Source organism: Hippocampus bargibanti, linkage group LG12 (assembly GCF_051943395.1).
Source record: "Hippocampus bargibanti isolate YZ-2025 linkage group LG12, ASM5194339v1, whole genome shotgun sequence".
Taxonomy (NCBI): Eukaryota; Metazoa; Chordata; class Actinopteri; order Syngnathiformes; family Syngnathidae; genus Hippocampus; species Hippocampus bargibanti.
Genome location: NC_142745.1, coordinates 5059095 through 5077353, shown reverse-complemented (window position 1 = coordinate 5077353; position 18259 = coordinate 5059095). Strand labels below are relative to the sequence as shown.

The 18259-nt window shown below is 42.2% G+C and overlaps 1 protein-coding gene across 3 annotated transcripts in view; it reads right to left on the bottom strand.

Moving 5' to 3' along the window:
* Nucleotides 1–18259, bottom strand: part of bsnb (bassoon (presynaptic cytomatrix protein) b) — a 51933-nt gene that overhangs the window by 4216 nt on the left and 29458 nt on the right. For 2 of the 3 annotated variants that reach the window (XM_089010148.1, XM_089010147.1), the window contains exons 5-11: nucleotides 11241–17375; nucleotides 7665–9750; nucleotides 6500–7308; nucleotides 5400–5511; nucleotides 5158–5304; nucleotides 4978–5033; nucleotides 4187–4301 (exon numbers count right to left, since the gene is read on the bottom strand). In XM_089010148.1, coding sequence (XP_088866274.1) covers nucleotides 4993–5033; nucleotides 5158–5304; nucleotides 5400–5511; nucleotides 6500–7308; nucleotides 7665–9750; nucleotides 11241–17375 — 9330 coding nt within the window. In that variant the 3' untranslated portion in view covers nucleotides 4187–4301; nucleotides 4978–4992. The remainder of the gene's footprint in view (nucleotides 1–4186; nucleotides 4302–4977; nucleotides 5034–5157; nucleotides 5305–5399; nucleotides 5512–6499; nucleotides 7309–7664; nucleotides 9751–11240; nucleotides 17376–18259) is intronic. The other variant, XM_089010149.1, reaches the window with a different exon arrangement.

Below are 18259 nucleotides of genomic sequence, written 5' to 3'. Positions count from 1 at the left end.
GAAAATCCTACTGGACCCTCCGCACCCTGCCCACCACCTTTTCCAGCTACTCCCCTCAGGCAGGGGCTACCGATCCATGCGTACCAAATCCAGTAGACATTTAAACAGCTTCTTCCCCCAAGCCATTAACTCTTTGAACAGTAGCCCAAATGGAACTGTATAGTGCCTCTTTGCAAATTTTTTGATGATGATACTAGTGCAGCGTGTTCGACCGGAAACATATTCAGAATCAGAATCAGAATCAGAATCAGAATCATCTTTATTGCCAAGACACACAAGGAAAGTAGAACACGCTATAGTATCGTTGTCAAAAAAAAACTGCTAAGTGGCACTATACAGTACAGTACACAGTACAGTACAGTATGTATTCCTTGTGTGTTCTACATACTCGACAATAAAGATGATTCTGATTCTGACATGGAAGGGAAAAAAAATTACCAGAGGTCTGACCCACGCTTCATCGGCACCCCGCGCAAGAAAAACTAAAACTCGCACAAATTCGGGAATGGCGCTCCACGTCATACTATTTTAATTCCCGAATAAATTCGGGGATGGCAGTGAATGAGTTAATTTGAATTCTAAATCATATTTTAGTCATTTAGGGAACAAAATGAAGAGATTGTCATTTAATTATCAGTTGTATTTTCCGTACTTTGCAGATATCCAAAAAGGTTAGCAGGAAATGGTTAGCCGGTACACACGCCCAAAAACTGTACGTTTTTACGGCGAAACTGATAATGGAAATTGGCACTCAAACAACAAAAACCCAAACCCGAACAAATTCAGGAATGGCGATCTACGTCATATTTTCAAAACCCGAATAAATTTGGGAATGGCACCGAAAGAATTAAAGAGCAACTGAATCGAGATTTATCTTCACATTCTCTTGATGATTCCACAGAATGGCTACAAAATCAGATTGACCGACTTGTCATCGAAGCGTTTATGGCAGATGAATAACGTTGAACCTATCAACTGCACTCTGAGAGTCCCAGCAGGTACTTGGACACAAGCTGAAATCAAATGAATTCTAATTCACTTTCTCCGTTCCTCAGTGACTTTGCGCCATTGAGCAGAATGAGTCCATTAGTTAATTGCAGCATGTAATGACGACTGCTAATCATGAGTCATGAATCTGTGAGGCCGAGTGAGCTCTTGTTCCCATGCATGCGTGTGTGTGTGTGACATTAAATCCACGCCACAATTGGCTTTCTCGAGCTAATTTTAACCTTGTTTGCCCGGCTCAGATTATTGGAAGTGTGTGAAGTCACAAGGTAAACTGTTTTAGCACTCAGCTACTGAGCTCTTAGTTTTCCATCTGAAAGTTGGAAACTGTCGTGAACTGAAAACCTTGAAGCAACAAAACAAGAAAAAAATCAATTGAATATTTCAATGTTTGCAAATAGGCAGTGGAATGCTGTATAGTGGCAGAATGATACAATACAATACAATACAATACAATACAATACATATACAATACATATTGATTTATATAGCGCTTTAACAACAGCTGAAGCTAACAAAACATTCTGTATGGGGGATTGCGCCAGCAACATACAAGCTTTATATTTTTTTTTAAATTCACTGAAAAAGAACAAGAATCAATTGGTTGAGGCGGATAAACCAAGCGAATAATTCAAGAAAAAATATGTTTTTTTTATAATTTAAAAGAACACTAGCGAGCATGCTAGCTAAATTAGCTTTACATGATCAGTTTCGCCGTTAAAAAGTACCTATGCCATTAATCCAAGCAACAAAAAAGTCAATTAATTTGATAGTCCTTAAATGATTATGTGTCATTGTGTTTGAATTTTCACCACTTTTATTTTTAAATAAATGTAAATATATGTGTACCCCAGTGGTGTACCGGTGAACCATTTCCTGCTAACCTTTTTGGATACCTAAAAAGTACTGAAAATATAACTGATAATTAAATGAAAATCTCTTTATTTTGTCACTCATTCATTGCCATCACCGTATTTATTCGGTAATAGAAAATATGACGTGGAGCACCATTCCTGAATTTGTTCGGGTTTTGGTTTCTCTTGCGACGGTGCTGATAAAGCGTGTGTAATGCCTCTGGCAATGTTTTTTTTTTTTACCACAGGTGGTGGAGAGGGGCAGCATTTCCTTTTTATCCATGTTAGCGCTTTGTTACAGCTTCAGCTGTTGTTAAAGCGTTACATAAACCAATATGTACGTACTGTATTGCATTGTATTTTGGACAGCCGCCCTCATTTCAAGCTCATATAACTCCAGACACATTGAATTTAGGAATTACCTTTTTTTCTGATGAAAGAAGAGAGTGTAAAGTTTTTTTTTTTTTACGCTGCATTGATTGTTTATGTTGTACTAAAACTCAGGCACTGGAGTGGACACATATTTGCACATTGTCTGGCAGTAAATGAGTTAAACATGAACACCAATATGTTGTGTTTCAGATAAATAAGTCAACGAACAAATATAAAGAATGACTGTGGTTTTTCAAGGTTGCAGGATCCAACATTGTTCTCAGTCTTTTCATTTTCCACAAATTACTTGGTATAATTTCAGAATTGTATTCATTTGCATCATTCTACAAACACAGGAACACACAAAACTGAAAATGACCTCCTTAGCAGAGACTGGAAAATGATCCACATTACTTTTCATGGCTTTCACTTACCTTCATTTTAAGGCATCCACTTGATTTTCATCCCCTCCCCCCCCCCCCCCCACCCATTCGGCTCCACTTCAATCACTTGCATGTCAGGGGAATTCAATGCTGACAAGGCTTTCCTTTGATTCTGACTCTGTTCGGTAATTTGAGGTAAAAGGCACCCTAGATCAATTCCAATGTCCAAAGTATTTCATGAGTCATCATTTAGCATGGTCTTCACACCACTCCATAATCATAACTGGATGCAGATATGAATTTGCCCCTTTTTACTTATTATTGTTAATATAGGAAGTGGTTTAAAGGACAACCAACGTCACTTTTCTGTTTCTTTACTGACACCAGAAAAACGTTTCATAGCATCTAAAATACCTAAAACACGCAGTATGATATTTTTATTCAAATGCAAAACACCAATAAAAATGACTTAAAGTGTCCAAAATCTGCAAAAAATTGAGCTGCGAATTGGGCATTTTCAGAAAGTCCCACCCCCAGTTTGTGACGTCATGCCAAGACGTCTTGCATTGCTAGTGAATCAAAACAATGGCTTCAGATTCGGAGATTATGCTTTCTTGTTACACATCCAGTTATGAATATGATTTAAATAGTTCTGAAGAAAGCATACATGTTTGCAATCGATTAAATAATTTATTCTGTGTCATTTTGAGGCGATGGGAAATGTCCCACCAATGGGAAATGTCCCACCAAATGTGCCACCCAAGGGACGCAGAAAATGGCGACAAAGCCGTGTATAATTCCTTCCATGGAGCTTGGTCGCCCTCTTCTGGCGGCTTTTTGGTGCAACACGAGGTTTTCAGACCAAACAAGTACAGCAAAATACATTGACGTGATGGAAGGACTGCTACAATGTGTCTTTTTTTCCGTCAGGGGCGTTCATTCAGTGACGTCACGTACGGACTCGTCACCAACTCAAAAACAAGACTTCCTGAATATTCAGCGGGAGTCTTAAAACGTAAAATATAGCTATATGCGGTGGAATCTTTGTAAAATACGCTCAGTAGAAGTCATTTGAAGCCATTTTACAAATTATGGACACAACTTGTCCGGAGACGTCGGTTGTTCTTTAAAACAGCACTATCGTACTGAGCTGTTCCCACTTCGCCCTTTGCCCCCCAAAGTCAGATCGTTGACTAAATACGTCTCTGACTCTGTCTATCAAAAAGCAAGCTTTCCTATATTTGAAAAGGTATTTTTTAGGATGCTGGTCTTCTATTGTGTATCTGTATTCTTCTATTGTGTATGTAGTATCTGTCAGTCAGATTAAAAACAAGAATCTGATAAAATGCTACAATATACACATTATCATTCTCGCAACTGTCCCAAACTTCTTTGCAGTCATCAAAGACCCAAAGTGCACAATAATCTAACTTCTCGGTTACATTTTGTTTTTATGATGCAAGTGTTCACACAAGCGGATCATTTGTTCTTAACAATGACTCAATGCTTAATCGAGAAAGTGACGACATATTCCTCTACAGAGACAAAAAAGAGCAAAAACAAGACACTTACAAATGCTTGTAGGATCCCACTCTCTCGCTCAATCTCCTGGTAAAATGTAATAAATGTTGTTTCATAAGTTTTCCTGGTACAAAGCCTTTCATTTTGTATTGTGACAATGCAGACCCTAAGGAGAAATACATATTTTATATAACGAGAATCAAACAATGATCGAGTTTAGTACATTTGCTACATCAATTTTATAAAGCATGTAAATCATAATTATTAACTCATTCACTGCCAGAAATGTGCAAAAATGTGTCACTGCAGTGCCAGGGTTTTTGTCGTTGTCAGTTGAATTCCAGGACGCACAGAATATTGAGTTTTAGGACTACATAAATCTTCAATTCAGCATAAGAAACCTAAGACTCTCCTCTTTCATCCGTAAAAAAGAGTTAATTCCTAAATTATAGGGGTCTGTAGTTATACGAGCTTAAAATGAGGGCAGCTGTCCAAAATACAATGCAATACATATATACATATTGGTTTATATAGCGCTTTAACAACAGCTGATGCTCAACCAAAGCGCTGACATGGAAAAAAGGGAAATACTACCCCCTTGTGGAAAAGAAAAAACATGGCCAGAGACCATGACCAGTGCTTTATCGGCACCCAAGCATGAAAAAAACAACACAAACAAACTTGGGAATGATGCTCTATGTCATATTTTCAATTCCCGAATAAATTTGTGAATGGCAGCGAATGAGTTTTGTTGACAAGTGGATGCCATCTGCTGACTCATATCCTAAAATAAATCCATATGTCGTGTTTGATTGAAAAAGTGGATGCAGATTTTCACTCACCCTCGTCTCATCAATTCAAAAGAATGAAGTGAATTTCTTCCCAAGGCCAGACAAAGCTGCAAAAATCAGTAAGATAATATTTTTTAAAAAATGACAAATCACTGCATCACTGCTGGGCAATGTACTTCCGTCACACATGGAGAAAAATGATAAAGCATCATAATATATATCAGACTATACCGTCTCCCAGTTTTCCTGCCTGCTCCGCTGCACCTCCTTGCAAAATTTTGGTCAGAACGTTTTCGCCCTCAGCAGGTGCCTGTCCAGCTGCAGCACTGCCAATACCACCGGCTTTACTGCCGATCCCAACAGGGGCGGCTTTTGAGCCTGCAGACACGAAAACAAAGAAATACAAGTAAGACCACCAGATATGATGATTTTAAGCTCGTTGACATTGTGTTGTACAGAGTTCTGCGGCTTACCAATGCCTGTTAGAGGAGGTGGTGCTGTTTTGGTTGTCTGAGGAATGGTGGGGACCGCCATTGTCGACTTCATTCCGATGGAAGTTGCTGATGGAATGGCATCCATTTTTCCCTGAATAAAAATGGCAATAACATACATTTTGACTCAACTTGAAACACAACTTACATCACCTATAAGACAAAGTGTTGTAATTCAACCTTTTGCTGAACGTAACCATTAAATCAAATGCAATTAATTATGAAATGTATGACTATAAGCTTATATTATTTGTAAATTAGGTTATATAGGCTAAGTAAATATGGCGGATGGCACACATCATGACATAATTGAAGATGCACATCATTACATACATGGCAGAGGCTTAACTAAACTAATTATTATTATTATTATTATTACTATTGGATTGGCCTTTATTAGTCTCAAAGTGGAAAAATTTACATTTCACAGCAGCAAAGTGATGAAAGGAATGAAAGTAGAAAAACTAAATACATGAGCAATATACATAAAAATACATATACATAATACATATAAAATACACAATTATTATTATTATTATTATTATTAGTAGTAGTAGTAGTAGTAGTAGTAGTAGTATATTAGCATATTTGACAATAAAGCTGACTTTGACATTGATAATTTGAAATAATCCTTCAGTAACCATTAAATCAAATGTAATTAATTATGAAATATTATATTTATAATTAATAATTTATAATTAATAATATTATTTGTAAATGTGTTATTATTATTTTTCACGTTATTGTTATTATTTTAAAAATCAGATTTTCTGGAGGAAAAAAATGAGGGTATATTTCAAGAGCGCAAAAAAAGAAGAAAAATGTACTTGCATTTTTTATTGAAAAATGCAGCAGGATTTGGTCATCAATTGAAATTGAAGTGGCAACTTTGGCCCTCCACTCCCAAATGCAAAAGCAGTTTTTTTTGTATTAACTCTCGTGACTACATATTAAAAACTTGCTCAGACACAAGCTTTTGTCTCCCTCATAAATCGGATGAGTACTCACAAATCAAGCTACCACTGAAGTTATTTACATTATAGTGCAGAGAATTGTAGCAACGTGTTTGTCTGTTAACTAACCGATGTAGTCGGTGGCTGCCCTGCTGTAGAGCCTCCTCCTGATGGGCGTCCCTGTGCCTGACTTGGTTTGGCCGGCTGCTGCTGCTGCGGTGGTCCAGTTGCTGTGCTAGTTGCAGGTTGGTTGCTCGGAGGGTGTTGACTGTGCTGCTGTGGCTGCTGCTGTTGTTGTTGTTGTTGTGCACTTAGCTGCTGCTGGGCTTGCGGAGTACTATCAAGAGCTTCTGAGCCTGAATGTCTCCCCGACTGGCTTTGACCACTTGAACGTTGTTGCCCAGCATGGCCTTGATGCTGCATCTTAGAGCCTGCAGCAGAAGGATCTTGCCTTCGAGCGCGCTCTCCTGGTTGTCTCTGGCTCCGTCCCCCAGTGCCGTGGTGATAACCGGCAGCAGAGTCACGGGAGAAGTCTCCTGAGTTGCGGGGACTTGCGTGGGCAGAACGGGAGTCTGGGCCACCCCGCCTCTGGGCAGAAGAAGCGTTTCTGCCATCGGATCGTCCTGAGGTGTCTTTGGGGTGTGTCCTTGTAGGACGGGAGGAACGGGGATCTTCAGAGGTGTGTCGAGAAGAGTTGTGCCTCCCAGTGCTGTTGCCATGATATCGTTGGTCTCGCGATGAAACTGAGGAGGAATGGCGTTGATGGCTTTCATCCTGGGGACCGTATTCCTCTGGTGGCTCATCATAATCATGGTAGGTATGCTTTGTGCGCCTTCCTGTAGATGACTGACTTCCACCCCTATGATGTCTTGAACGTTCTGAACGAGCCTCCCGTGGCTTTTCAAACCAATCTGTCTCCTCTTGGCCCAAATGATAGGCTTTTTTAAAACCAGAAAAACATATTATCAGTCAATAGTTTGTCCTAGAAAAATTGCGGTGTAGATAGAAGCCACACGATAAAACTCCACTTTGTACAACCATGCACATTTTGTGAAGCAAGTGAAAAAAGATAGGAGACCAACTCATTGACAAAAAAGCATGCAGGACAGACACAAAAAAGAAAAAAATATACTTCTTTTATCAGAGGCAACATTGCAAGACTCAAAGACGACAAAAAGGACAACAAAAGCGTTGTCATGCACCTCAACATTCTTCACTTGTCATGCAGTCTCTTTTCAGCACTTTCAAGGTGATCAAACATGGAAGACAGTGCAAATTGTTCAGCACCAGTTACCTTCACTGTCAGAAACAGCACAGTGCATGTCGTCTACAAGGTAAGGGTCATCTGGCTTATAGACATGACTCCTCGGAAGATCCTTCTTGTGGTGGTCCTGCACATCTGGAAGCGAATGACTTGACCCATACTGGTTCCTCACATCATGGGCATTGGTCGCAGCAGAGCTGCGCCCGATGCCGACAGGTTTACCGACAGGACTGATTGGACTCTCTTCCTCAGAATTTTGATTGCGTATGGGTGGCCTTCCGCTGCGGCTGCTTCTCTGAGAACGTTCCATGACATCCCTCTCATAGGATTTACTTCGGTGACCTGCAGCATCTCGGGTTGATATCTTATCCATGCCATATCCGGTAGACCTGGACCTACCAGAGCCGTACATGCGATCTTCTTCCTCAAGACCTTCACGACTGGTGCCATAATATTTCTGATGGTCATAAGCATTCCTCTTCATTCCGTATGCCATTTCATCCTGCTTTTTGGACCTGGACACTACAGTACAACTGCCTCCTGTTGAGGTTGTCATTGTATATGATGCCAGGTCTGCCTCCACATCTCGAGCTTCCTCAATAGGAGAAAACTTTGAGATTTTCTGCTCCATTCCCTGCTTTCGGTGTTTGCTACGTTTAGAAGAGACTACAGCAGGGGCAAGATTTTTAGGGGAGATTTTGTGGCTACTGGAGTTGCTTCGTGATGTGTGTTTGTAGTCATCGTAATAAGATCCACCAGTAACTGTGGTGCTAGTACGACTGTCCGCTGTGCTCTGGTAACTCATTGTGCCAGTGGGTCTTCCATATGCATCCATTCGCTCATCTTCAGGTCTACCATAGGTGCTGCCACGTCCTGGGCCATTCTCACTGCGATATCGCCCTCCTACCGAATGACCTAGGGCATCAGTGGGTTGACCGGTGTTGTCTTTTGTCAATTCACTGATATCATCAATCATGACATAATTCCTTGGAATGTTCTGCTCTAAATTAGAGGTGTAATGTTCATCTGAAACATAAGCAGATGTTGGGCTGTCACCAGAGTGTGTAAGTCCAGGCTCAGAAGGGCGATATTGTCCATATGCATTGTTGTAGGCAGAGCCATATGTCGTATCTGGAGCTGATGTTGCCACAGACACTGCTGGATTGCTGATGACCTCGTAGTTGGTGGGAAGTTTTTGCTCAAGGTCAGCCAAAGACGTTTGCCTTGGGCGTTGGTGTACTGTGAGGATATCTGCCTGGGTCGGGTATGACAGTCCAGGTTGATAAGAGCCGTGACTGGGATAAGGAAGGCTTTGGCCTGGCATCGACTGGCTTGATGAATGGAATGCCTGGTGCCCATGCTGATGCATGCCAAGCTCTGTTTGGTAAGAGGGTTGGCCATACATACGGGAGGAATAGTTTACCTGATTCTGGTAGGCAGGGCCTGGGGCAGGATGGGGCTGGAATGTCCCTGGCTGGGGAGCAGTGGATGAAGGGTACTGGGGAGGTTGGAAACCAATCTGATGGTATGTGGAGCCTGGCTGTTGTGTCGATGGTTGATTTTGCGGGTAAGGATAAGACATATACGAAGAGGTTGAAGAATACTGAGATGTTGCATTGATATCATTAGTAAATGGACTCAGCGGTGCGGTGCTTGGCCTTGTCAGCAAACCATTAGCATCAAAGGGTGCTGTTCCCATCCTGAGATTATTGAGCTCGCTATCTGACATGTAGTCTCGAGCATCACCCATACAACGCAAGTAAGCCAACTCTCTCCTCTCCCGTTCCTTCACCATTGTCTCCTTGCGTTGAGTAATGCCTAATTCCAAGTAACGTAATTTGGCGTCAATCTCTTTCTCTTCTTCCTCCAGTTCGGCTTGCTGCTTCCTTAACTTTGATGACTCTTGTTCCACAGCCTTCAGCTCATTCAGCAGGCCTGCCTTGGTGACTCCTTGTGCAGGTCTTGGCAAAACCCTCTGAGGCATGCCAGGAGAACTGTACATTTGTGCTGGTGTAACTATGGGGAGCGGAGTCTCTTCTGGTGGGGGGCTGGGAAGAGTCCTCTTTACCTTTCTCATCACAGCATTCTGCTGCTGCTGCTGCAGGGAGGCCATCTGCTAAGAGAGGCAGAGACACATCAGCGGAATGAGCTATAAACAGAAAATGTTTATGTAAATTGGGCTCATTAATGTACCTCAGTATGCACGAAGGGTTTGCATACTCAAGTTTAAGAGCAATATAGATTGATGTTGTAAGGTCAGGTACAGATTTTTAAACTGACCTACATGCAAAGAGACATTTGATTTTGTTAAAATTATTACATATGACACATGAAATATTTGTGAAAGATAAGAGTGACATGCATATGTAACTTCAGAGAATAGACAATCATTACAGTCAGATAGTCTTACCTATCCGGAATCACCTTAAATAACAGGTGTAATCGATTTTGGCAAGAAGAATTTCAGGAGCAGGTTAACAAATACCTGAAATATTCCCTGAAATAATAAATTTATTGTTTTGGTAAGTTACAATGCAGTTTTCAAATTCCTCAAATTCTCAACAGGGGTGTGCCGTACAACAAGGAGAACGTTATATATTGGAAAAACACAATAACAACAATGTTGCAATAGGCCTATCTATTACTTACAATTTAGTTGTAATGGGGTAGATCCATGAAGATGATTGCTTTTCAAAGCTGATAAATATAAGAACCGGTAGTAAGCATAACATTGATGTACCCATATTGTGTATTCTCCTGGCAACTCTTTAGCATTTGACAGCCAGAAAGATGGAGCGAGAGTGAGAGAGAAAGAGAGAGAGAGAGAGAGAGAGAGAGAGAGAGAGAGAGAGAGAGAGAGAGAGAGAAACAGAGAGGGACAGCGAGAGAGAGAGAAAGAGAGAGAGAGAGAGAGAGAGAGAGAGAGAGAGAGAGAGAGAGAGAGAGAGAGAGAGAGAGAGAGAGAGAGAGAGAGAGAGAGAGAGAGAGAGAGAGAGAGAGAGAGACGAGTAGGGGAGGTGGTAGCAAGTAAGGAAAAGTAGTCAAAAGGCTGAAACATGTTTCTGGCATGGCATGGCACACATACCCATTTTGCTCACATGTAAGATCACATGTAGCGATGCCCAAATGGTGTGTCAGTTACATTGTCGGTTACATTTTCTTTACAATAATATATTTTATGCATGCCGGTTTGTCTCACGGTCAAAATTGTATTCTGATTATGAACGCCATTGTGTCACTTGCTATCGATTGTAAATGACATCACAGTGGCTCAATGCTCAGTTAACAACCAGTCAGATATCATATTAATCCAAATGACATTTATCAGAATCAGAAAACCTTTATTCGTCCCACAATGGGGAAATTTGCAATAGACTACTGGGGTTGCGGAGAACGTTTTTAACTTGACTTTTTACATTTACCAAAGTTAATACAGTAATTATTATTAGTCATAACATCATTAAAAGTATTGTCATTGACGACACCACTACATATACTTGTACAATATAATAGGAACCATTTCATGTTCAATCCAAGATTACAGGTAAATTGATGTCATTTTTCCCTTGATGCAATGAAAAAAAAGAATAGAATGGTGTTTCCTACCTGACTGTTGGACGCTGGTTGCTGATAATATGGAGAGAATCTGTTCTTGGCAGGATCCTCTGATGTGGGGCTGAGAGGCTTTGGATCAGACATGGAGCGTTGCACACTTTTAATGGGTCTTGGTAGAGCCTGTTGGCGTTGAGGCGATTCTGCAGTGAAAGCCTTTTGCTGGGGTGTTACATGGGCTTTATTAAGCTTTTCTTGCGAGGCAAATGTTGTCTCCAACATACGATGAGGAGACAGAGGAGAAACTGGGGAGTACAAAACCTGAGGGGATTTCTGAGGCTGGCGAGGAGATTCATTTGGTTGCTGCTGATAACCAATTTCCAGGGGATCAGGTTTTCGTCTCTCAAACTTGGCAACTCCTTGAAGTCTCAGGGTGTTTGGATCGGATGTATTTGAACCAACTGTGTGCAGACTTGTAGAGTATGGGCTAATTGTTGTAGGGACACTGAGTTGAGGGGCAACGACACCTTGAGACTGTGACTCTGGTTCAGTCTGACAAGCCAGACTTTCTCCCTTGCGGGTCCGTTCAGGGGCTGCTATGTAATGTAACAAGTCGACCTTTGAGCTTTCTGCCATGGTGATATGAATAGCTGGCGAAACCCTACCTGGTTGGTCAGATTCCGTCTGACACGAGGAGTCGTTTGAGGTTTGAATAGCTATGCTGGCAGACACTGCTCTCAGTGACCCATCTGATTTAATCTCACTACTGGAATCTGAATGCTTTGATACACGCGAGCGTCGGCGCCTTACTGGCTGCTGGTCCCAATCTGCTTGGTCCTCTTCATCGGTCTGCACACTGCAGTCTGCTATCCGCCTTGTTCTTCTGCGTCGATTTGTGAATCGGTCCTCTCCGTCTTCATCATCTGTTTGCATACAGCTGTCTGCTATCTTTTTTACAGAATCCTCCTCTGTGCTATCTCTAAGACGGGGCATAGAATTTTGCTTCTTCATAATTTTGGAGTCAGCCTGTTTGTCATTGATTCTCAAAGACATTTCAGACACAGAGCTGTGTATAGGTCGAGCTGCCACCAGAGCTTGGACCACTTGTCCATCTTGCCAGAACTGAACAGCGTGCCCATCTTGTTGAATAACCCTTCCACTCTGATCACAAATCAGGAAGCCTTGAGGAGGTGTTGCTCCAACCACCACCCCTTGCACAGCCCCCTGGGCAGATGCTGTTGCCTCCACTGCTGCTGTCTTTTGCCTTTTCTGTTCCTCCAGCTGAAGTTGGAGTTGCTGCTGCAGAGACTGGATTTGTTCAAGCTGCATCCTCTGCTGAGCCAGTTGCTCTCTTTGCATTATAAGCTGAGTCTCACGCTCTGCTTGTTGTTGTTGTAGAACCTGCTGTTTGATGGTCTGCAATTCTTGAATTTCACGCTGAACGATTAGCTGTTCTTTTTCCCTGTGACGCTGAAGCTCCACCCGATCTCGCTCAAGCTCCTCGTGAAGGCGTAACTGCCTCAGTTTTTCCAATTCAACACACTCTCGTTCTAGCTGCAGCACGTGCTCTTGTTGCTGACTAAGCCTCTCATCTTCCTTAGTTTTCTGAACATCAATAGGAGATATTTTTGAAGTTGGAGCTGTGACATCGGGTGTGATGTTACTATGTGTCACAACAGGGGGTTGAGGTTGACTGATGGATTGAGCTTGTGGATGAGTTTGGGTTAGGGACAAAGGTTCAGTTTGGGCAGGGAGTTGATGTGGCTGCATCTGGCCTTGTACTGGCTTGACAGTTGGAGGCTGTCCTTGACCTTGAGAGATGGACATCAGTTGTGAGGGTTGTTGAGCCTGATCTCCCTGTTGAAATGTCGTGGCCTGCATACCAGCTGCTAATGTATGTTTTGTTGTGCTGGCGGGGGTGGGTGGGATGATTGGCGCTGCAGTTGAAGGTTTTCCAAGGTACACGGGAGTTTCATGTTGTGCGGTGCTTATACTGTCAGAGGTTGTAGCCGGAGCGTACTGGTTTGAAGGAGGATATGAATATGTTCCTTGTGTGGCCATTTGAGTTCTGGAACTCACTTGAGGTAACCTAGTAAGACTAGCTAATGGTACAGCAGTTACACCTACGGGGTATGGCCTGTAAATGCCCCTCGGGATTGTGTGCAGTACAGGGCCTGGCTGAGTCGTAATTGGCAAGGTAGAAGCTATTGGAGTGTTGATGGTAGAATATATCATGCCATCACCTCCTCTTAATGCAGCAGGATACAAGGCGCGTATACTTGCTTGTCTTGCATTTATTAGGTTTGTGAGAGTTTGACCATTCGACAAGGTTCTTCCATCTGGGCCATACATCAGACTTGCTCTTATCGATGCTAAACTTTGATGGAGATTTAGCCTACCTAAATGTGCACCTCTACCAATCCCATAAGGTATTAGTTCCGGATTATTTCCATACTGTGTTGCAAACTGATCTACTGTGTTTAGAGCAGCACACATCTGACTAATATCCCTTGCAGTGGTTGCACTGAGTTGAGCTAGACTGGGGTCCTGTGGGCCTGTTAACTCATTTGACCCAAAGGAATAGTCAGAATTGATATTTGACATTGAACCATAACGGCGAATGGGTAACGGAGGGCCTGCAATGTCTCCTTGGTGACGCAAGTCTGTGTATGAGCCATACTGAGCTCTGATGCCGAGGTACCCACTCTCGTAAGTCTGGTTTGTATTGCTAAGATCTACTGCTACACTCCCCTTCATATCCTTCTGGTAGTGACTAGCATCAGTCATGGCAGGCAGATTAGTATCAGACATGGAGGGTTGTATGCTTCCCGATGGAACTATTGGTGTTTTGTATGGGTTAGGTTCCACTATTACACCCTGTGTAACATGAGACTGTTGCTGTTGACTAATATTGTAATGCAATGGGGAGGCAGGAGGTCGTGCTTTTGTGGTCTCAGTGGAAGATTTTTTATCTTGTGAAACTGTTGATGGCTTCTGAGTGAATGACCCTACGCAAGAACCAGCAAATGGCAAATTATATACTACATCGCAACAAGCAACTTGGTTTTCTGGTTTTATCTGCCCAGTCAAATCCAAGACTTGAGGCACGGGAGGAGGATCATCTTTCTTGAGTAACTGAGTTACTGCTCCTGCCTGTGATGTTTTACTCTCATCAAGCTGAACCATCATCACATGGGGCTTTCCTGTGGACAGGTTCATTACTGTCGGCTTATTCTGTAGCTCTAGTGCGACTCCACCATAAATTTCATGTGGGGCATTACAAACTGGTTGAGAAGCCAGTGGAGCTACTCTCGCAGTAACTATAGGCTGGGAACTGGTTGTCTGGCTAACTACAAGATCTTTCTTCACCACAAGTGGTGGGATTTGGTTAGCTAAATTGTAACGAGCAAAAGAAGATTGCTGCTGATGCTGTTGGAGCTGCTGTTCAAGAAGTTGCTGCTGCTGCAGGAGCTTTTGTTGTTGTAATTGCAGTTGTTGCTGTTGTATACCTAAGTTTTCAAGGCAGGCATCAATTTTGGGAATCGATGGATCTGAAACCTTACTCTGGGATAAACACATAGCTGATCCCACTCCCTGCCCAAAATCTACACGGTTATGCAAGGGATCTCCATAAATAACTGGTTCTTTAGGTTGGGAGATGAACATTGAACCTGCAACCGTCACACTTACTGTTGTTGGTGTTGATACCGATACATGTGGTTGCTCTTGTGCATTCAGGTTTATGATAAGTGGTTGCACTGCCGTGTGCCGAACAGATGACTGTTCGGTTCCCAAAGAGTACTTTCTTGAGTCAGTAGCTAAGGATGTTAGATCCATTCCTTGTTCTGTCATTATAATTGGGGCAGATCTCATTGGCGCTCTAAGATCCACAATATTAGCTGGATGGGTTTGACTTTGGACCATAACCACTGAAGTGCCTGAAATATTTGCGATTTTACATCGAGATATAGTCTCCATGGAAAGTGATCCATGACTCTGTAGGTTTGTTTTTTCAACATTGTGAGCCATCTGTGAAGAATGTTTTGGGGCCTGTTGGAACGAATGTGTTTGTGGTGAGGTTGGAGGACTTGCTGTTGGATGCTGGGAGCTATACAGGGTTTTATAGCAAATCTGGGTTGGTGACGACAAAGGCGAAGTGGATGAGTTTACAGTTATTGGTTTGGCAGGAGTAGGAGCTGTAGATCCGAGTGTGATGACCATTACTGGTGAATCTTGAGAGGACTGTTGTCGTACGAGGCGTGGTGAACATGACCTTTGAGTTCCATGGGAAGCTACAGTTGATGATGGCCCACCAGGCAGTGTTGGCAACTGCCTGCCACCACTTCCTGTGGGACGCACTGTGGGTACATGTGTTGGGCTCTGTACAGGAGAGGTGGTGGGTGAGGCTTGTGGGCTCGGCCCTTTGAAAAGGGAGAAAACTTTGTAGGTCAAAGAGGATGTTGTAGAGTCAGGTGGGGCCTGTGCTGGCCGTTGGGAGCCCGTACCAGTTGCATTTCGAGTTGTAGCAGGGTGACTAACTTGCATTTTGTTTGTAGTAACGCCTCCAACAACACCTTCAATTTTGGCGCTCTGTGACACCATCCTGCTTTGAGTTTCTTTTGAAAGATGTTGCGCAATTCGTGGGTCATTTCCAGTTGTGGAGAAGGACATAGGTGCAGAAACATGGGTTTGGCTTGATCCAGAGGTTAAGGCAGAACCTGTTTGAAGGTTCGTATTGTCACTTAGCGAATGTTTCTGCGGCATCACATTTTTTCCTTGTTTCTGAAGGAGCTGGGCTTTCTTCATCATCTCCTCATAGACTTCCTCTGCGCTTTTTAGGGTTTTATCGGCAGAAGACATAGATTGTGCCTTCTCTTTTGGAGAGTACAGTGATGTAAAAGTGGGAAGGTTATATTCATTCCCAGATTTGTAGAGTTTGCCACCTATTATCTCAAAGCCTTCTGCTTCAGAGTCCATTGAAGGTGAGTATTCAGAGCATGATGACCTGTGCAGCTCTTCCATCTCAGCAGCCTGTCTCAGTTCTTCAGTTGGCGATGCATCCTCAATGGGAGAGAGATTACTCGGGGGAGTTTTGGATCTTTCCCGGCGTCTCTGGGCTCGTAGTTCCTCCTTATCCCGCTTTGTTTTTCGAGCAGTACTTCGAATCCGCTGTTGCTCAAGATCTCTCATTTGTTCCTGTTCTCTGAGCAGCTCTTCTTCCTCTCTGAGCTCATCCTCCTCAGAGGAGTCCTCTATTGTGGGCAGCAAAGGTCCATGTGAGCGATGTCGAGCCTTCCTCTGCTGCTTTGCTTCCTCTAGTCTTGCTCTTCGACTCGGACTGCTGTCACTGTCATCTTCCATGGATGACACTGATGTCGGCGATGTCCCTGAAGTGTAACTGGGAGTGGTAGCAGGCAGAGTGGACGAATATTCTCCTTTGGATCTCTCCTCTGGAGAACCAGTAAGACTCTCCATCTCCAGTTCTGGTTCTCGTAGGTCATGCTCAGCATTGATTTCCATGTCTTTGTTATAACTGTTTGTGTTATTTAATTCAATAGTTTTAAATCGACGAAGTCCCCCAGCTATTACAACGTCTTCCTCTTCTTCTGCTTTATACACACTTGCTGATTCTTTGGCTTTATCTTCAAAACTATTGGAATGATGAGGAAGTCGTCTTCTCTCTTTGTTCAAATCTCCACTAGTTTTATTATCTTTTTTACCCTTCTGGTCTCCATATCCCTCCAACTCCTCTTCATCTGCACTCATCTCCATAATTTGTCTCCTCATAAACTCTTCCTCTGTTAAATCTTTGTGTGACTTCTTTTGTCTCACTGGTAATGGCGAGAGACCACTTTCACTGCTGTCTTCTACATAATCATGACGAAGTTTACAGCTGAGCTCATCATCTGATTCATCTCTTGTTGCATCGTCATCCAGACTAATGCCCTGTCCCTGTCCAACAGACAGAGAATGAGGTCTATGCTTCTGGTCTTCTGCACTTTTTGACTCTAATAGAGGTTTCATCGATGTCTCTAACTTAGTGATTTCAGAGGAAATGGGCACACCTCTCTCATTGAGCTTGATCGCGTCTTCATGAATCTGACCAATAATCTCTCCTTGATAGCTCGATATTCCATCTGAGGAATATCCGGTGTCACTTAAACTCTGTGTACTTGACTTGATGTGATCCTGAAAGAAAAAAAACAGAGGAGTCAGGCGCAATGAAATGCACATTTTTTAGCAAGGTTCATTACAAGCATTAGTATGCCACTATTTCATCAAGCCTCATCAAGTTTTGAGGAGTTCTCAATAATAAGGAATAAAATGCACCGTACCAAACAAAGATAGTGCCTCTAATTCAACATGTCAAAGGATATAAGACATAACTTTAAATACAACAACCATATCTGGAAGTGATCGTTTAAGATCAAATCAATCAAAATGCTTCAATCGTCAAATTCAAAATTTAACATAGATCCCACCGGCAATGTTCAGTAGTCCTTATTGGCTGGATCACGTTGTCAATACAATTTAATTTGTGACAGAACAAAACATGTAATTTTGGTTGATTTTCTCTTTTAGTGTTGCATACAGACAAATGACAGTAAAAAAAACAAATACATCAACAAACGAATGTCATTCTGTCACGTTTGATTGTGACCATGGTACATTCTGGTATGCATTCTTCAAGATATTGAAGAATCATGGTCATGCATTGAATTCTCCAAATGTCATGATACATATCATTCATAAACAGTGCTTCAGAGAACAAAAGATCTGATAAAAAAAATAGGAACAAAAACAAAAATTACAATTGAATTTCCACTGAACATATTCATGTTGCTGAATATTAGAGAATGGGCATGGTGATTATGGTTAACAAATTAAGGAAATAAACATTGATAACCCATGTAATAACAAAATACATTCAACAAATTGTTAACAACTATTACAGCATAGCAAAACAATAATAATATGAACAGCTTAGCAGAACAATAATAATATGATAGAACTAACTTAAATGGAGTTGTGACAAGAGATTTTATCCATTATGTCAGGAATGAGAGGACTCC